The sequence below is a fragment of the Physella acuta genome, unplaced genomic scaffold (assembly GCF_028476545.2).
Source record: "Physella acuta isolate Inbredline_101_S28 unplaced genomic scaffold, ASM2847654v3 ptg001281l, whole genome shotgun sequence".
NCBI classification, from domain to species: domain Eukaryota; kingdom Metazoa; phylum Mollusca; class Gastropoda; family Physidae; genus Physella; species Physella acuta.
In genome coordinates this window covers 145674-167025 of record NW_026732796.1, presented here as the reverse complement: position 1 = coordinate 167025, position 21352 = coordinate 145674, and the positions used below count along the sequence as shown (strand labels likewise).

At 38.3% G+C, this 21352-nt stretch overlaps 1 protein-coding gene across 1 annotated transcript; it reads right to left on the bottom strand.

The window, feature by feature from the left end:
* Positions 1-1580: 1580 nt before the first annotated feature.
* Positions 1581-20649, bottom strand: LOC131957949 (deoxynucleoside triphosphate triphosphohydrolase SAMHD1-like). Its single transcript, XM_059322819.1, has 11 exons — positions 20464-20649; positions 14442-14567; positions 12324-12484; positions 11733-11848; positions 11526-11590; positions 11226-11369; positions 3135-3182; positions 2857-3021; positions 2283-2374; positions 1953-2012; positions 1581-1803 (listed from the first exon to the last, which is right to left on the bottom strand). Exons 1-11 carry the CDS (start codon positions 20647-20649, stop codon positions 1581-1583), a joined length of 1386 nt encoding a protein of 461 aa, XP_059178802.1.
* Positions 20650-21352: the final 703 nt, after the last annotated feature.

Here is a 21352-nt window from a genome sequence, read left to right as displayed (position 1 = left end):
CGATACGTCGGCAGAAAATACCGACACTTCAGCACAAATTTCCGATACGTCGGCAGACAATACCGACACTTCATCAGAAATTTCCGATACGTCGGCTGGAAGTTGGACCTACCTGCTTGTTGGTAAAATGATCAAATCTGAGAAACGAATTAGCCGGCTAACCATACCACCATCACGTCAAAGCTATTATGCTAAATAAATTTATTCTCAATATTTATACTTAGCATCTTTCCAACAATGTTATTGTTAGGCTGTCTCTACTTATAACGGTTAAACAAACATTTGTTTTAATTCACCTCGTCATTTGGAAGATGTTTCGCTTGCGTTGGGTTTCTTTTTGTGTAAGCTTTCAGCCGCAGCACAGGATTTTCATCCTTCATGCCAAAGTCACGTGATATAACCTAAAATATATATATATATATATATATATATATATATATATATATATATATATATATATATATATATATATATATATATATATATATATATATATATATATAAAGATATATTATAGAGATATATGTATGTGTATGCGTATGTGTACGCGCACGTTTACGTGTTCGTGAAAACAGAAATTGTTTTTTTCACTTTTTAAAAAAAAATATTTAGCTACAGAAACTAGTAAAACCGCCAAACCTACAAAAACCACTCATACAAACTTTTACAACCTACTCTGTTTGAGACACCTCGCACGAACTTAAAAATAAATCAAGGGTGCTTGAGTTAACCTTAGAGTACCATTATTTAGTAAAACAATCGCTGCTTAAGCTTCTACGGTTTTTTATTTTTTATTAAATGAAAAATATATAAAAATCGGAAACCAAAAGAATTACTAGACTAGCTATCCAGATGATTAAAAACAAAAATTTTTAAATGGAAAACTAAACCGTTTGTAGTTGTTTGCGTTTGTTGTCTTTTGAGTAAGATCTTATCAAGTAAGATGACGTTTTTCTTAATATTTATTTTTGTTTCTTCCCACAAATGAAGTGACCGCCTGTTTCTTCCCACAAATAAAATGACCGCCTGTTTCTTCCCACAAATAAAATGACCGCCTGTTTCTTCCCACAAATAAAATGACCGCCTGTTTCTTCCCACAAATAAAATGACCGCCTGTTTCTTCCCACAAATAAAATGACCGCCTGTTTCTTCCCACAAATAAAATGACCGCCTGTTTCTTCCCACAAATAAAATGACCGTCTGCTCAAACGTCAGAACTCACCTCCACATAAATGTTGCTTTCATCCTGACTGGCACGAACCTTCTGGGCGAGTTCTCTGGTTACTCTAGCTGTGTCCTCCTTTTTACAGAAAAAATTACAGCTTTAGTATCGATTAGGGTATACAGAAAGGAAGCTTAAGTAGATAGGTCTAAATTAAAATTTACTGTGTGAAAGTGAAAATGAATGCAATGTTTCTGTAGATGATTTTTTAAATTATTTTTTTAACAAATACTTCTGAGCTCCATATATTATGTCACAAATCTTTCCTAAAACATAATGTTACTACCATGAAATTTCCGGTACTGTAATGTAAATATTACAATTTCTTCCTTTGAATCAAATAGAAATTTGAGCACGTTTACAAACTGAAGGAAAACCTTACGAATACGTGGGATGATCCGATTGGCCGGCTTTCAAACACGCAGGTGTAGAGCTGCCGTCTGATAATATTTTCGACGATTTGTTTAGCCTTGACCATGCCAGACTGGTCACCTTCGTATTCCAAAATCTTGACCAAAACATTGTCTGTGGCCTGGGTGAAGGCCTTCATGTCCTTGTGGCATTCCGACAGCTTGTAGACTCTTAATGGAGTGTTTGTGTAACAATTTTATAACTTTAGAATCAATATGTAACATTTAGATAACTTGCTAAGCTTTACGAAATATTGAAATAACCAGAGGCTGCCTAATAGTAGCTAAAAACATATGCGTTAAAATGAGTGAAACTGTACCTATCGTTGATTCCCTTGAACTTGATAAAATCGTCAGCATACTTTAAGGCATCGGTGACCCTTAAGATGCGGGAAATATTTTTATACTTTATCGAAAAAACAAATAGTATGGTATAGTGTATATGTATATGTATATCTATATGTTTTATAACTATTGTTTTAAACTAAAATCATATCGTATGAATGTATGTCGCGTACTTTTAAAATGTCACTGGTGTTTGTCGTACATGATCTCACTTTGTTTTACGTGACTGGTGTTAAACTTTGACTTTTAAAATATAACAACCTTTAACATACTATAGTAATTTACAGTCATATATTTGAACATACATGATCTCAATGGCCGACACCACCTTATCATTGTAGGCTGTTTTGTTCAGCTTGTACCGGGTATAAAATAAGTTGTACAAGTTTCCAATCTCCTGAAAGAACACAACGTTCAAAGATAAACCGGCACTTGAGAAAAATTACATTGCTCACAACGTTCAAAGATAAACCGGGACTTGAGAAAAACTACATTGCTCACAACGTTCAAAGATAAACCGGGACTTGAGAAAAACTACATTGCTCACAACGTTCAAAGATAAACCGGGACTTGAGCAAAACTACATTGCTCACAACGTTCAAAGATAAACCGGGACTTGAGAAAAACTACATTGCTCACAACGTTCAAAGATAAGCCGGAACTTGAGAAAAACTACATTGCTCACAACGTTCAAAGATAAACCGGGACTTGAGAAAAAATACATTGCTCACAACGTTCAAAGATAAACCGGGACTTGAGAAAAACTACATTGCTCATAGACGGAGCTATAGAAACCTAAACAATTAGACACGGAAGAATTCATACCGCCCAGCCATGAACAAAGCCAATTAAAGTTTTAATACCTCCAACATGCGCTACCTTATCACGGGTGCAAATTTGCCATTCCCCGTCCGATTCCAGAACCCTGGCGAACTTGATGTAGCGCGAGAAGTCGAAGTTGCTCTGGATGCCCAGGTTGTGACAGTCCCTGGCAATGTAATCCATCTTGTACACGTCGATGCCGTTACGGCGGTTACAGACTATCTGCAACAGCCGGACACATTTGTCGTGAGTTGGTGTGAGTCAAACGTTTAAGATTAGATTTCTTTCGTAAGTTTATGAACGGAAAATGACGGGACGAAGACATGTTTCCTAACCTCGTACAAGAATGCTTTTTCTTTTGTTCTACCTTTATATGGCCAACACTAGAAAAAAAATAGAAATACTTGAACATTCAAAAAACTGAATAGCAGCTCACACATACTGAAATTACAATTAATTTATTTAAACAGTATTTAAATTATACAAATTACAAATGTAATATATTCATTTAATATATAATAAAACAAATATAAAAAGCCTTTCTAATAGCAAGCTGTTAAATGCACCAAAAATTAGAAAATAAAACTAATTTGCTTTCTTTCATAAAAGCTTTGGTCTATCAAGAGATCTTTTACATATTTTAGCAACCAAAACTTTCATGAAAGAAAATAGATAAGTTTTATTTTCGTATTTTCACGACAATTAAAAGACTGTTTCTATACAGGTTTTTTTTCCTACTTTTTAGTAATTCATAATCTATATTTACCAACACTTCAACTAAAAATATTTCCTTTAAAACTCTACAAGTAAATCGTGAATGATAATTATCCTTCCACACCCCCCCCCCACCACCGAAAGAGGTTCTAAACATTCTTGAGAACCACGGCTCACCAAACTGTTAGAGTGATCGCATCTAGCTAGTTATCTCCCAATCTGTTATTAAATATTGTAATCTATCGAGTGATTTAATATTTTTTTTTTTCTCCCCTTAGTCTTGTTGCTTGTTCTTTGGTTGCTCGACACAACTAAAAAAAATTGTTTTAAAACACCATCAGCAGCTCGCGATCTCTAAAAGACATTTATCTGCCCGTGAAAGCAGCCGTCCGTACCTAATTTACGGAAGACAGCAATTTTGTTTTACCTCCCCTTAGTTTCAAATTGTTTAAAAACGTTATTATCTGTCCCTAATACCCTATACTAGATCGACCAGCTCTACGATTGTAAACATGTGGTGTGAACTACAGCTCACCAGACTGGTCGGCGATAGCGTCTATTGTAATCTATCGAGTGTTTTAATTTTGTTATCTCCCTTTAGTTTTGAAACTGTTTAATTAATTTTTAACGATTAACTAAACATCTAATTAAATTAAAAAATAGATAGACTTGTATTGTCATCGAAGTAGAACGTATCAGGAAAGTTTGAACGAAATCACTGCATTAGAATTAGGTCAAAATTAAGTTACAAGATTTGCCACAACCCCACAAACAAAAAACGAAACAAATAAACAGACGTTGTGAACTAAATAAAAGCTTGTAAAAATATATGTATATATATATATATATATATATATATATATATATATATATATATATATATATATATATATATATATATGTAACTAGGGGAAGTTACCAGACATAAGAAAGCGGTACAGCGCTGTCAACTTTGACACGACTGATGTAATAACACAGGTGGTGGCTGATAACGATCAGAAAGCCAAGGCGTAGTATCTCGGGAAGCGATACGAAAGACGGTCTGTCAACTTTGATGTGACAGGATGCAGATGGCTTATTAAATCGGACTGTACAACAGAAGCGGCGTAATGCAACGATTACGATTACGAGTATGATAGGACCGAATATGATTACGGATATGAAGGGGATAAATAAGGAAGGCGACGGCTGAGCTCGCAGTCTCTCTCTCTCTCTCTCGCTCGCTTTCGATCAGTGAGTCAGTGTGGCAGTATCAAGTTGGTTATTGAACGGGTTAGCCGTATTGTGTTAAGAAGGACGTTAGACATGTGTATTCAGTTAGATGAAGCCTAGTGAGGACTGTTGGGGGTCCGTTGATTCAGACTATTATTGTGAAACATCTCTCTTGATTCATTATATTATTGTGAAGCATTCTTTGATTCATGTAATAAAAGGATCAATAATGAACCTGCATCTTCGAGTATCTATGCTGTGGTCAATGTTGTGTGGAATGAGTGGTTAGACTCGGGAAGGTCACATTTGGCGTTGTCGGCAGGGTAGCCAGAGACTCGTTACATTTGGCGTTGTCGGCAGGATAGACTCGGGGACTCGTTACATTTGGCGCTGCGATCAGGATGAATTCAACGAGACTTGCCGCGTTAGGCACCCATAGTCAACCTAGTTCATAACTGTGTTTAGTGTGTGTGTGAATTCGGACATTCAGGAACAGTGAAAATTGAGGAACGAGGAAAATTTTTTCATACACACACGGTAAGAAAGAACTCTTTTTTTTTACTAAAGGAATAAAATGTCTACTCTGGACGAGAAGCAGACCCATATTGTGGTCCTGCCCAGAGAGTCCCACATTAACAAATTTTACGGGGACGGTGATCCAACTTTAACCAACAGGTTCAGTGAGGAGGTCAAAGCGGCCTGGGCCTCGAGAAACATGTCACCAGAGGAAAGATTAAGACTGCTGATGGGCAGTATAGGAGAGACGGTTAGGGCAGAGGTCAAATGCCACGATAAAACCGTCCAATCAGATCCAGATAAGGTGCTGGATCTAATTATGGAGACCTTTGGGGAGAGACGGTCGGGATCGCAACTGCTATCGGGGTTCGTAGGCTTAAAGCAGAGAATGGCGGAGAGTGTGATGGAGTATTCACACCGAATAAACAGGGCCTTTGATTCGGTAAAGGGCAAAACACCTGACATTGATGTACGCCTACTGAGGGACCAGTTCATCGAGGGGCTAGCAACCCCGATCTTAAGGAGAGAGTTGAAAGAGGAGGTCCACAAAGACCCGCAGTTGACCTTCCTTCAGGTTAGGAACTCAGCGATCCGCAGGTCCGAGGATGAGGACCAATCGAACTGTTCGGTGGACAAAGTCTCTGTGCCGGAACAGAAACAATCCCCACCCACGGGGACCGGCACGGTGGAAACCATGATGGCTCAACTGTTGGCCCACCTGGATAAGGTTAACCAAAGATTGGAGAGGTTAGAAAGCAGGTCAACAGCTGAGAATCAGGAAAAGAACGGGACAAAACAGAGACAGGTTCGACGGCCGCGACCCGCCGGTCCATCACTCCGGTGGACGGCTGACGGTCGACCAATTTGTTTGTCCTGTTCACAACCCGGACATATGGCACGGTACTGCCAGGGAAACGGTCGTCCTCTGTAAGGCAGGGCCAGGCTACAGAGGGGCGAGGTTATGGCCCAAGAAGCAAAATGATGGGAGTCTGTCCCGAAATGGTGATTACGATTGGGGACATCGCGGTGAAGGCAATTGTGGATACAGGCTCCCAGGTGACGACAATCACGGAAAATTTTTACACCAAATGGATGAAAGGAAAAGACCATAGGTTGAGGTCTGACACATGCATGCGCCTGACGGCAGCTAATGGACTAACCATTCCTTACTGTGGTTATTTTCTGGCGGATGTCGTGGTGGCGGGACATAGGTTGAAGCAGGTTGGGGTGTTCGTTACGAAACACAACCTAGAGACAAATGTGTCAAATATACCTTGCCTGTTGGGCATGAATATTCTTGGCCAGTTGCCAGAATTTCTTACAAATATTGTCGGATCGACCACACCAGGTCGGGGATCCAAGTTGGCCAGGTTTGCCAAGACCAGAGGAAGGATATCAGTCCCGGCAAACACGGTCAAGGCAATCACATTACAAATTGGTGATAGAAGCGTGAATGGTGATGTGATGATAGAACCATGTGGCGCCGCACTGAGGGCAGGCGTCGTGTTACTGCGGACATACACATCAGCGGAAAATGGACTAGTTCAAGGATTAGTGGCAAATGTTTTGGATGAGGAAATTTTTATACCGCCTAATACTCTGGTAGGAGTACCACAGAACGTCGAGGTACAAAGGTCTGCACAGTGCATCGAACTGAGCAATACCAGCAGTAATGAAGTAACAGTTAGGTCGGTCAATGTGACGGCCGAGGTGAAGAAAGAGGATGGCCGATCATATACATTCCCGGAAACTGAGGACCCAAAACTAAATGAATTGTTGAATAAGTACAGGGATATATTTGCCTCGTACGAGGGTGATTTGGGTTACACGGAAGTAATAAAACACCAGATACCCTTACTACAAGACAAGCCGGTGGCGCAACCTTATCGAAGATTACCACCAAGTCACTACTCTGCGGTGAAAGCACACCTGAACGATCTACTAAAAAAAGGGAATTATTACAACCAGCACTAGCCCGTATGCGGCACCGATAGTAGTGGTAAAAAAGAAGTCAGGGGAGATAAGACTGTGTTGTGATTACCGGAAATTGAACAATATCACAAGAAGGGATGCATTCCCCTTGCCTCGTATTGATGAATGTCTTGATGCGTTGGGGGGAGCAAGATTTTTTTCTACCTTGGATTTGGCTAGTGGCTACCACCAAGTGGCCATGCACCCCAACGATCAACATAAAACTGCATTTATTTCTCCACTGGGACTGTACGAGTGGACCCGTATGCCGTTTGGTCTAACTAATGCACCTGCTACATTCCAGCGAGTAATGCAGAGTGCTATGAGTGACTTTCTATTTCAAATAATGTTGGTGTACTTGGATGATATACTAGTTTATTCAAAAACTTGGGAGGACCATCTAGAAAGATTAGAACAAGTGTTTCTCCGTCTTAGGGAGATAGGAGTAAAGCTGAACCCAGACAAATGCTGCTTCGGTCTGAAATCGGTACATTTTTTGGGTTACGTGATTTCGTCGGATGGCATCGCCACTGACCCAGATAAAATTGCAGCTGTTAAAGAATGGAAACAGCCAACAACTACAGTAGAGGTCAGATCATTCTTGGGCTTTGCTTCCTATTATAGAAAATTTGTGCCTGGTTTTGCAAAAATTGCCGCACCATTGCATGACTTGGTAAACAAAATGACAAAGAAACACAGTAAGGAGAAAAAGAAAGGTAAAACACAACTGATAGGTGAATTATGGACTGAGGAATGCCTGAACTCGTTTAAGCTATTGAAAAAGGCTTTGACAGAGGCGCCGATATTAGGATACGCAGACTTTGACAAACCATTTCGGCTAGAAATTGACGCCAGCTCTAAAGGTCTGGGAGCTGTGCTATCACAACAACAAAAGCAAGGTTTCAGGGTTATTGCTTATGCCAGTCGAGCTCTGAAGGAATCAGAGAAGAACATGACAAATTACAGCGCCATGAAACTAGAACTTTTGACATTAAAATGGGCTGTGACGGAAAAATTCAGGGACTATCTATTAGGTGCTAAATGTGTGGTATACACTGACAATAACCCCTTGAGTCACCTAAAGACAGCAACGTTGGGATCCATCGAACAGCGATGGGCAGCAGAATTGGCACTCTTTGACCTAGAGATAAAATATCGCCCGGGGCGGTCCAATGGCAATGCGGACGCCTTATCAAGGAATCCTTACGAGAGACCGGGCGATGAGGAAGAAACGCTGACAGGAATATGTGAGGTCAGAGCGTCAACAGATATCCCTCACGGGGTGCAAGTGAGGCAGAACGGACAGACCGGGGTGGAGCACATTTCCACAGAGCCCGGACATATGGACATTGGTGATTTTAGTTGCCTTAATCACAAAGAAATAAGAAATGCCCAGAGAACGGATAGTGGCTTACAGCCGCTGTTGAAACACGTCCAGGAACAAAAATTCCCAGGAAGAAGGGAAAGAGAACAATTTGGTCGAGAAACAAAGAAAATACTGAGTCAGTGGGACCGTCTCAGTATACAGGATGGTGTTCTCATGCGGAGAATTCATGACCAAATTGATGGGACAATACACCAGGTGGTGGTGCCTGGACAATTACGAGAAGAAGTGCTAAGGTTGGCACATGACAGGGCAGGACACCAGGGTCAGGACAGGACGCACAAAATATTACGACGGAGGTGTTACTGGCCCAATATGGAAATGGAGGTCAAACGCCATTGTGAGGCTTGTGTGAGGTGTCAGCATGCGAAAATGCCAGTTGTCAAAATGAGACAGCCATCGGGACACCTATTAGCGACAAAACCACTAGAGATTGTGGCTATGGACTTTACGTCGTTGGAGCAATCATCGGATGGGACGGAACATGTGTTGGTAATGACTGATGTTTTCACCAAATGGACTGTGGCGGTGCCCACACGAGATCAGACTGCCAAAACAGTGGCAAAGGTCTTAATAGAACATTGGTTCATCAAATATGGCATACCAAGACAATTACACTCTGACCAAGGAAGGGCCTTCGAGTCAGAAGTAATTAACCAACTGTGCAGCCACTACGGGATCAACAAATCTAGAACAACCACATTTAATCCGAAAGGAAACGGACAGTGCGAGCGGTTCAACCGCAGCATGCATGATTTGCTGCGCACTCTAGAACCTGAACAGAAAAAACGTTGGCCTGATTTTCTCCCAGAGTTGGTATATCTATACAACTGCACACCCCATGCCACAACCGGCTTTTCGCCATACATGTTGCTGTTCGGACGGGAGGCTCGACCCCCCCCCTGACTTGTTCCTAGGAAAAAAGGAGAGTATGACTGGCTCATACACTGCACTAGAATATGTGAATGAACATATGAGACGAATTAGAGAAATGTACAGGGTAGTACAGGAAAGACTAGAACATGAAGCACGGCGAAGGGAACCGCCGGTACAGACAAAGGACCCGCCACTCAAACTGAACGACAGGGTATTACTGCGTAGCCACCCGTTAGGCAGAAACAAAATCCACGACCTCTGGGGACAGGAGATATGGCAAGTCGTGGAGATGCCTAAAGTAGCAGGTGGCCCCTTTAAGATAAGACCCATCGATCACACCAAACCGGATCGGTGGGCGAATATTGCTCAATTAAAGAAATATTGTCATAGTCAAGAAGAGCAGTTACACACAAGGAAACCCAAGACAATTAGGGAACCGGAAACTATAACGGAAATTCACATACCCATCCCGGAACCATGTCACCATCAACAGCGCAACAGCGATACACAAGGGGAGGATACCGGCAACAAGGAGGATCCCGGTCCCTCCAAAAGCAGAGAGACAGTAGACCATCAGTTAAGTGGTCCGCGGAGAAGTTTGAGAAACAGAAAGAATACGAAATTTTTTGTCAGCAACCATCAATTCTTTCATGGTCGCGCTGGTATGAGAACAGACTGTTCAAAAAGTCATAAAAGTGAACTGGTGAAGGCACCAGATGAAAAAAGGTGGATGTGAATTCTAGAACTGTTTTGTGTCTGAGGAAGATGATGTAGACACATTTGATATGTGAAATAGGGATAACGGTCAATCTTATACGAATGTGACGACATTGACAGTGAGTGGAACAATGGATTTTTTTTTACGGTGGTGCGATTGACTTTGAAGGACTGCACCTGCCAAGCGTTGTTTGTGGTTGATAACACACAAAAAAAGGCAGGGGTGGATGTAACTAGGGGAAGTTACCAGACATAAGAAAGCGGTACAGCGCTGTCAACTTTGACACGACTGATGTAATAACACAGGTGGTGGCTGATAACGATCAGAAAGCCAAGGCGTAGTATCTCGGGAAGCGATACGAAAGACGGTCTGTCAACTTTGATGTGACAGGATGCAGATGGCTTATTAAATCGGACTGTACAACAGAAGCGGCGTAATGCAACGATTACGATTACGAGTATGATAGGACCGAATATGATTACGGATATGAAGGGGATAAATAAGGAAGGCGACGGCTGAGCTCGCAGTCTCTCTCTCTCTCTCTCGCTCGCTTTCGATCAGTGAGTCAGTGTGGCAGTATCAAGTTGGTTATTGAACGGGTTAGCCGTATTGTGTTAAGAAGGACGTTAGACATGTGTATTCAGTTAGATGAAGCCTAGTGAGGACTGTTGGGGGTCCGTTGATTCAGACTATTATTGTGAAACATCTCTCTTGATTCATTATATTATTGTGAAGCATTCTTTGATTCATGTAATAAAAGGATCAATAATAAACCTGCATCTTCGAGTATCTATGCTGTGGTCAATGTTGTGTGGAATGAGTGGTTAGACTCGGGAAGGTCACATTTGGCGTTGTCGGCAGGGTAGCCAGAGACTCGTTACATTTGGCGTTGTCGGCAGGATAGACTCGGGGACTCGTTACATATATATATATATATATATATATATATATATATATATATATATATATATATATATATATATATATATTGTTTGAATCGTGTAGTATTAAGTTCAGTAAAGAACATGTCCATACAGTGCTGCCTGTTGGCCCTATAACTTCCAGCTGCTCCTTGATAAAATGGACGTCTGCTTCACTCAGGCCGTATACATCAAACAAATCTCTGAGTTTATTGTCCTCTATCAGATGTTCAAACATGGCGACTGTTGGTCGGATATTCTGGGGGAACAATTTTACTTTTCACTAAATGTATTCAAATATGGGAAGTATACTTGTAAATATACTTATATAAGAAATATAAGAAATATATAAGAAATATAAGAAATATAAGAAATATAAGAAATATGTTCCTTCAATTAGAAATCAATGAACAACCTTATGTATCCCGTACACCGCGGATAGAAACCTGTCATTGTATAACCTCGAGAAGGGCCCACGACCTATTCATTGAACAATTTTATGAAATTAGTAAATAATGCTTAATTTGAAGCGTATTTGAGCTAGCTAAACAATAGTTATAGAAGATTTAATTGTTACGTTAGATAAATAACATTTTAAAAATCGTATGTGTGAGTACGGTACCAAGGTTAAAACATAGCCCCGCCACCTCCACACAGAGAATGTCCTGCTCTGTTATCCCTAGTGACGGCTGGTGTTCTTGTAGGCTCCTGGCCAACTGGCCTGCCAGATGGCACACTCTGACACACAAAAATTAAACTGTTAGTCTACTGCTACAATATGACTTTGAAGTTTCCATTTTCTTGTGGAGCAATATATGCAACGATGGTACGGGCTCGTGGCCTAAGAGGCTGAACGCTAGGCTGCAAACCGAAGGTCTCGAGCTCGAATCCGGGTCCATTTCAGCAGAACGTCCCTGAGTCTACCCAGCTCTAATGTTAGGGAAAGTAAAGGCGGATGTGTAAAGTGCTGACCACACTTTCCCTTCATATGTCGAGGTCAAGAAACATATGAACTCTACTTCAATTGCCCAATAGATCGCTAGGTCTAAAGAGGATTTTTTACCTAAGTCTTTTTAATATAAGCAACAACTTAGATCACTTCAGTATGTGATCATAACATTATACTTATACATTAAACATGTTTTTTGTTGTGTAAACTTTGAAAACAGTACGACCTTGTTGACAGTACCATCACTGGTGCTGTTGTACAGACCCGATAGAATGTTCCAGACGGTTGTGCTCCGCCCCAGGGAAAACAAAAGAGCACAAGCCGATCCTCTTGCAGAACCTCAGACGTTGGAACTGTGGCGTGTTGATGATGGCGATACACAAGGGGTGGAGCTCAATGTGCCCGTGGATGGGATCACTGAACACCTACACACACAGATGTTGCACGTAACAGTGTTTGTGTTTAAAGATTGTTACAAAAATACATCAAAATAAATCAAAACAACATCAACTAGGAAGTGAAAAAAAGACAAAAAATTTAAATAATAATCTCAGTTAATAAGCAATAATAAACATCACAATTTTAAGAACATTGGTAGCATAAAAATTGTTGAAAACTCACAATTTTAAGAACATTTGTAGCATAAAAACGATTGAAAACTCACAATTTTAAGAACATTGGTATCATAAAAACTGTTGAAAACTAACAATTTCATGAACATTGGTAGCATAAAAACTATTAAAAACTCACAACATTTTATGAACATTGATAGCATAAAAACTTTAGAAAACTCACATTTTATGAACATTGGTAGCATAAAACTGTTGAAAACTCGCCTTTTTCGATTTTTTCACTCCTCCTACTTGTGTATTAACAAATGTATTCCTTTTCCCTAGTAAAACTTTCAGTTCTTGACTGTCTGTAGGTAGGGACAAGTCATCTATAGTTAATCATTAGCGTAATGTACAAAACATCTCCTTATAATTGTATCTAAGAGGTGGCTTAGAAAAAAATTGTAAAAATCAAAGAAATATCATATTAAAAGTAAAAGAAAAACGTGTTCTTATTTGAAACATTAAATAGATTGTTCTGTCCATTGAAAAAATGAGAGAGAAGGAAAAATTAGCAGACAAAAACGTAGAAGGATGCTGTCAATGGCCTTAATTATACTGGGAAATGGAAAATGAAAAGTTCTGCTCTTAATATTGTAAATGTATATTGGTACAACTTAAGAGGATCTCATAAGGGACATTGAAGCTTAACCCCCCCCCCCTCTAAAATATCTAGCAAAAACACATATGCTAAATCCGCTTGCGATCTTAAAACACATAATATCGAACCAAAAACTGTAATCAAATATTATGGGCCTCACAAATCATAATGGTATATTCTAATGTATGAAAGTCGAAAGCCATAAGGCTGACGGTAAAGTTTTAGATCTACTTAAGAAATGCTTATATCAACAGGAGAGGAAAAAAATTCATAAAAAAGGTTATAATAACAAGCTTTTATGTAAAGATGCACTAAAAAGTAGAAAATAAATTATACACTACTATTTAAATTACTATAAAGAAAATCGTGGGTCACTTTAGTACTTTAGTACCTATTGGATACCTTTACTAATATTTGAGAAGAGACCCACGCTTTTCTTTATAGTAATTTAAATAGTAGTGTATAATTTATTTTCTACTTTTTAGTGCATCATTACATAAAAGCTTGTTATTAAAACGTTTTTTATGAATTTTGTTTTCAGTACTTTACATGTTTTATTTGCAATAGTGTTACAAGACTAAAAACCATTGCGCGTCTATTGAACGTGATAGCGCAGCTATTAAACCTGATTGAACGTGATGACGTATGTGGTGTGGTTGGATAGACATGCCTACTAATTCGGTCCAAATTTTAATTAATTCATAAAAAATTAATTAGGCATCCAATTAAGTCAAATTTAGATTCAGATTGCATTGTCTTCATGTCTTGACCCACGTGCCAACTGTGAATCGTATCGGTCAAGTAGAACTGTCCGAATTTTCACTCCTGCGTTTCCATCTAGACTGACGACAGACTGTCGACAGAATGTCGACAGAGGAAGTGAGTTAAATAAAGGCTTGTAAAAACGTCACGTACTTAAATGTTTGATTTCCTCCACCAAACCCTAAATTGATAGTTTCCATATTTTCAAAGTCAACACAATAGAAATTTTACTAAAAGGGCTGTCTGGCCCAGCGGTTACGCATGACTGATAACTGAGTCTACCCAACACGTGCATAGAACTGACCATATTGTACACTCATAAGTCGAGAACTTAGAAGATATAGACATAAACAGATCTAGAAATATGTTTAAAATTTAGCACGGCAGTCTCCTGTCTTTACTTTTTACAACGTCTGTGATCGTCTGTGGAATATCTGCATCTGTCATCTTCTGAACGAGATCTTGCATAGTCCATTCAAGCACATCTTTAGACTCTTTCATGTCTGACTCCACTATGGCTGACTTCACTGTTAACTAGATGGCAGAAAAATTAGTTTTAGGTTAAAGAAATGTAGATCTAGTTGATGACTCTTTTTTAATATAGGGTGTTGTTCTGCAGAATTGCATTTAGTTCTGCTTTCCTGTGCGGTATATACAATGATATCTATACTTTTACCAAGTTTTTGCTAGTTGTTTCTCGTAAACTCAAATCAATGGAGGAGGGGTGTGGGTAAGGTATGGGAAAAGACGGTGATAATTGATACGAAATTATTGATTACTCTTTAATTCAGTCTGTATATTATGCGATATTAAATTACTATATTAATATATTACTAGTCACACACACACACACACATATATATATATATATATATATATATATATATATATATATATATATATATATATATATATATATATATATATATATATATATATATTAAGATATTTTATATCTATAAATTATTAAGAAAAACTAAATCCAAAATGAATTTTACATAAAGTGATGTTATAAATGAGAGATGGCACCAGAACACGGTCTACGACCAACCTGTCCTCTAGCCTGAATAATTCCAGCAAGTTATACAAACCAGTGTCAGGTGAACTGGCCTAGCTATAGAAAGCTTTTGACGAAAAATTCTCTTTCAACACTTCCTTTCCTGAAAACATGGCTTCGGCCTGTACCGACACGCCGCTGGCAAAGAAATAAACTCGAGCGTAATTAACAACACTAACTGCCCTGTGTGTTTGACTTATCAATACAATATACCGGTCTCAGTTGACCACACATGGACAGGGGCGTTTAATGTGAAGACATTGTAAACAAAACATTTTATCATTATAGGAGAAACAAAATGCTGACTTTAGGTTTTACGATGTAAAAATAAATTAGGTATTTGACCGTGACTTCGGTCTACTTTACCCAACATAGCCAAGTTCTAGGAAACATCAGGAGTGTTAGTTTACTTGTATGAAGGGATTGGTCCTCTTTACTGAATATTATACAACCAAGGTTTAGTAAACACCAGGAGTGTTAGTTTACATGTATGGGGGGATTGGTCCTCTTTACTGAATATTATACAACCAAGGTTTAATAAACACAAGTAGTAGTTAGTTAACATGTATGAAGGCATTGGTCCTCTTTACAGAATATAGCTTATCACCAGGAAACATGTAGTTTACATATTGCATGAGGGGGGGGGGGGGTAATTGAGAATTAAATTGTTGTTGTTGTTTTTTTTTACAATTAACACGGAAATAAATCTTAAGGACTCGTTACCTTGTGCTTACATTTGGGTGGGGTTGGATCACTAGATGACGTCATTTTAGCAGGACGTAATGACGTTCGTTAGGATAATCTAGACAGGGGGAGGGGAGAGGAGATATTAGACAACGGCTAAAATAGTGTTGTTTAGTGGACAACGTATCTTTTACATATGCTGCATATCAAGCTTACAAACATACACGCACATATTTATTTACACACATACATTCACATACACACAAACGCACTAATAGACACAAGTTATATAGATTATATTTGGTATGAATCTTTTGTTAAGCCGTACCATAGTATGTGCAGCCAAACTTTCAGCTCTCATATAAAAATGTACACCACGTACATAACGTCTGGATTTGTATATTTTTGGTACAGATAACGTTACGACAGACAGAAGATCATTTTTGGGAAACTCGATAAGAAGCCGTCTAGCTAGCCTAGAGAAACCTCGTGTATAAATATCAAATCGTTTGATGCTCTAGTTGCCGTTATAAATCAATTTGTTTGATGTTCTAGTTGCCGTTATAAATCAGTTTCTTTGATGTTCCCGGAGCTCGTATAAATCTAATTGAACCAACGGATGATCTTATACTTTATGCTGTGTCTTACTTTGAGTACGTGAAATATATTTCATACTAGCCGTCCCGGCCAGGCCCTGCTCTGGCTTCTGTGAAAAACCTTTCTGTTAAAGACCATTACCTGTGTGTTTAGTAATCATCATAAACCCGGCATTGCCCACCCAAACCACAACCAACCAAAACCAAAACAACAAAACGCAAACATAACGCTAACACAATTACAAATACAAACGAAAACAAAAACTTAACAACAAACACAACCACACCCACAAACACCAATACAAACACAAAGAAAAAACAAACAAAAAAGCAAACGAAAACAAAAACCTAACAACAAACCCAACCACAAACACCAATACCAACAAAAAAAAAATCAACGAAAAAAGCAAACGAAAACAAACCAAATCCAAACGCAAAACCAACCAAAAACACAAATACAAACCCAAACAAAAAAAACACAAACAAAAACGAAAAAAGAAAGAACAAAAACGAACCAAATTAAAACGCAACCACTAACGCAAACCCACCTAAACACAAAGAAAACACTAACGCGAACATAAACGCCCGGGGCGGAATCACCTGTTTTAGCTTAATGAACGACTATAGTACCCCAACTTATTCACAGTCTTTTGCACTCACTTAAACGAACGCGCCTGTTTCAATTTAATAAACAATTTTAATACTCCAAGCTTATCCGTAAAATACCTACAACATTTGCACTTGATCAATCCCCGCTAATTATGTAATTATTTTTTTTCCCAACACCAAAACAAAGTAATTAAAAAGTAAATTATTTTCACGGAATGCAATGGTTTTATAAAGGGAAGTAATTGTGCTTTTCCTAATTTATCAAAGGGAAGTAAGTGCTATAGGACTAAATAAAGACATAATTAGAATTTTTGTAAAAGATGATATTTTTTTTTAAACTTGTGTTTAATGAACATGCCGACAATTATTACTATAATTTGAAAAATGAAAATTATTTCCCAACACTTTCAATAGTAATTTTTTAGCTTATAAATTTAGACAAATGCGCACGATAATTTTCTAACACTTAAATTCGTACAATTTCAACGACATACAAATGCATTACATACAGAACTGAGCTTTATATATTAGATTTGTTTTTAATATCATACACAACGAATAAAAAGCACTGAAACTCAACATGATGTTAAAAACTACCGAACTGATTATTCGGCCAGTATCAGTAAAGCACAGTGGCGTAGCGAGGTCGGGTGTCACCCGGTGCGGCACTTAATGGTGTCACCCCCCAGAGGCGTAGCGACCCTTCCCGGGGACAAACTTTCGATTTGCACACCCCCCTCAAACTTTCGATTTGCACACCCGCCCCTCAAGTTTTTTTTCTATATATTTTGCTATTTTTTGCCTTGATGTCACCCCCTAAATGGTGTCACCCGGTGCGGTCCGCACCCCCGCCCCCCCTCGCTACGCCTCTGATAAAGCACCGTACACTTATCAACCTGTTACCTTAAAGATCGGGCTAAAAAAACATGATTTATTCATATTCTACGTTGTATCAATGAAGAAACATTCACTTGTATATCGGTGATTGTGTAACTTCTCGCGACTAATTATCGACTAAAACCACGTCGTACTTGCTCGGCTGTTAATTAGACCAGAAAATATCTTTGGAGTATATATAACTTAAATTGTGTGTAAATTAACATAACAGTACCTTATCTATATTAAAAAAAATTCAAACTTGTCAGACAAATGTAAATATTTTGTTGACTTGACAATGTACTAACCTAATCAGACACATGCAAATATTTTGTTGACTTGACAATGTACTAACCTAATCAGACACATGCAAATATTTTGTTGACTTGACAATGTACTAACCTAGTCAGACATATAAATATTTTGTTGACAATGTACTAACCTAGTCAGACAAATGTAACTATTTTGTTGACTTGATAATGTACTAACCTTGTCAGATACTTTTAGAAAGTAATAAGTATGTGCATTACAAAAATAATTCACTTAATGTATTATTTGTTTACAAGAATTATTGTTTTCACGAGTTTTATTTAAGACATTTGTTGTTTGTTGTTTTTTTTTTGTTTTTTTTTTGTGGGTTTTTTTTTTTGCAACTTGCCATTCAGAAATGACATAAGGTATTTTCAGTCTCATTTTAATTTTAAGATTAAACATTGTTCATCTTCGGCTTATACTATAACATTTAAATAATCGTAACATTTCTTATAAACTAATGTCACTATTAGCATATATTTACATCGTTACATATAGTATACACTTCATCGCAAAATCTAAGAGTGTCATCTTGATTTGGGAATATCGTGAACAGATGTGTGTGTGCTAATGTGTCGTCAATAATTCACGTCAAGTTTCTTAACTTGTCTTTTACACCCTATCACCCCACCTAGTGACGCCACTGACCCATAGGACCTCTGCACGCAGATGGTCAACAGTGCACTGTACTACTCAAGCAAAGAGAGAAAACAGCACAAGTGTCCACTAAAAAACTTAAATACTGAGCCTATCGCTAGTGTTTTCACTGTAATGTTTCCAAGTGTGCGAGTAAGTTTAGCATGTTTATGTTAGGGTCATGAGTTTTCAACTTATCAGGCCGGGGCGAGAAGAAGGTTAGGAGAAGGGGGACTGGTAGCTGGTGAGCATGACCAGGCTGAAGCGTGGGAGTTCGAAACTTAGTCAGTGGTTCTTAACCTTTTAGGAGGTACCCAACCCCACCAGCTTCATATGCGCATTCACCGAACCCTTCTTAATAGTTCTATAGTTCCCACTGACAGAATCCGATCGTGAATCATGTCAGTATCAGTCAGGGGTGTGTCCTTCTCCAAAACCCTGAGGCTGACTCGCCAAACCCCTGAGACTGACTCGCCGAACCCCGGAGTTTCGATCGAACTCAGGCTAAGACTTGGGCTTACTTGGGCTTAACTAAAGAGAGCTGCCCGTAACAGTCCTTTGGCGAGGTGCAGCTGCAGTCATTTGCTCACCAGAAGTCCCTAAGGATTCAGTCAAGTAAGTCACACAGCTTGACTGAGATCAATAACAAGCTCAAGTGGCGCTCAGCTTTGATTGGTTCCCGGCATTACTAGAGGTAGTGACGTCAGTTTCGCTAACAACTCCTGCTCGCATTACATACAGTTACATTTGATGGTTCAGTGTTTGGGCCACAGTGACCCGTCATGATCGCTGTGACCTATGACCTGTCTGTAATCAAACCTGCTCGAGAAAATACAAAATTTATTAAAAATTGTGTATGTAACGATTAGCCTAGAGAGGCTTTCAGACTATATCAAGTATCGATCATTAAGCATGATATAGATCGATACAAAATACGGCATCGATACTTGCCATGGGGAAAGTAGTGTAGAATGGTAATTGTATTTTTACTCAAGTATTGATTGGGAAAAACTTACAATTAATCTTTACTTTAAGTCTTTAATACTATATAAGTCTTTTTATTATCTTAAGGGCATGGGCGGGTGATGAGTACCAACTTCCTTATTTCCGAGTCTAAAGATGTAATACTTGGCTAATAGTTATAACTCAAAGAGATAAGCATAAAAATATTTTTTTTTAATTTTTTAAATCCTCCGTTGCCATGGTGACGGCGGCCATATTGGATTTTATTGACGATTTTTAAATGGAAATAACTCAAAAATGGTTTGTACAAATTTCATAAAAACTTAATACATTCTGGAAACACATGTGTTTAACACTTCCTATTGATTACATTTTCAAAAAAGAAGATAGTTTATTTTTTACTTTTTTTTCCCATACATCACTGTAAAAATTTCATTATTTCGTCCAATTTTTTCACTATTTCAACAATAAAAAAAATTTTTTTTTTAAATTTCCAAAAGTGTTCAATACGTTTTATTTGAACATATATACAGAGTAACTGGAAAAAATTTAGTTCAGTTCTGATAATTATTAACAAAGTTATTTCAATAATTGTTCACAAAAGTATCAAACTGAGAAAAACGCAAAAAACCAACAAAAAGTTGCAAAAAAAGAAAATTTACAGCTGTATGTCACTAAAATTGACCACATTTATTGCCTGAAGTATGGTGCTGCTGAATATATTCCTTCTGAGCTTGTTCAGCTGTAAGTTTCCTTTTTTTCTGGCTTTCTTTGTTTTACCTAGAGCTGTAGTAAAGCTGTTGCGAAGGCGTCTTTTTTGGCGTCCTTCACTGAGTCTTTGACTATGGTTTCCTTCTTTTGACAGCAATGCCATAGCATGCATGGGCCCAATACTGAATTATGCTATCGCAGAAACAGCAGTATATTTTGCATGGTCTCGTGTCTAAAGCCAATTATGATAAGACGATGTCTTTGTTTATTGTGAATGGCCTTGTTCAGGATTCTTTTGCAGTTGTATACATATGGTTTACACCATTTTTATCACTGCCACACCCGATAAAACCAAGTCAATGTTTATTACAACTCATCAGAAACGCCTTCGTCTTCCATCCACCGCATTAAACATTACTATAGACAATTCAAACATTGAACAGGTAGACAGTTACAAATGCCTAGGATTGTTTATAGATCACAACCTCACTTGGTCTGACCATATTCATTTTCTAAGAATGTCCTTATTAAAAACAACCTTTCAATTAGCAAGGATAAAGAACTTTCTCAACTATAGGAGCAGGCTGGTTTTTTATGAGGCTTTTATTCAATCCAGGTTGGATTATGCTTCTGTAGTGTGGAGCGGCAGCTTTATATCTAAGCAGCGTCCTCTTCTTTCTTTACAAAAAAGGGCTATAAAACTGGTTACTGGCTTGTCTAGTAGTCTGGATTCTTTTCTTACTACTAAAATACTTCCATTAAATAAAAAGATAATATATACTAAATCAATTTTCTTATATAAAATATTCCACGAAACAGCCCCCTCTTACTTATCAGATCTATTTTCTTTTAACATAAAATTAAATCGTCGTCTT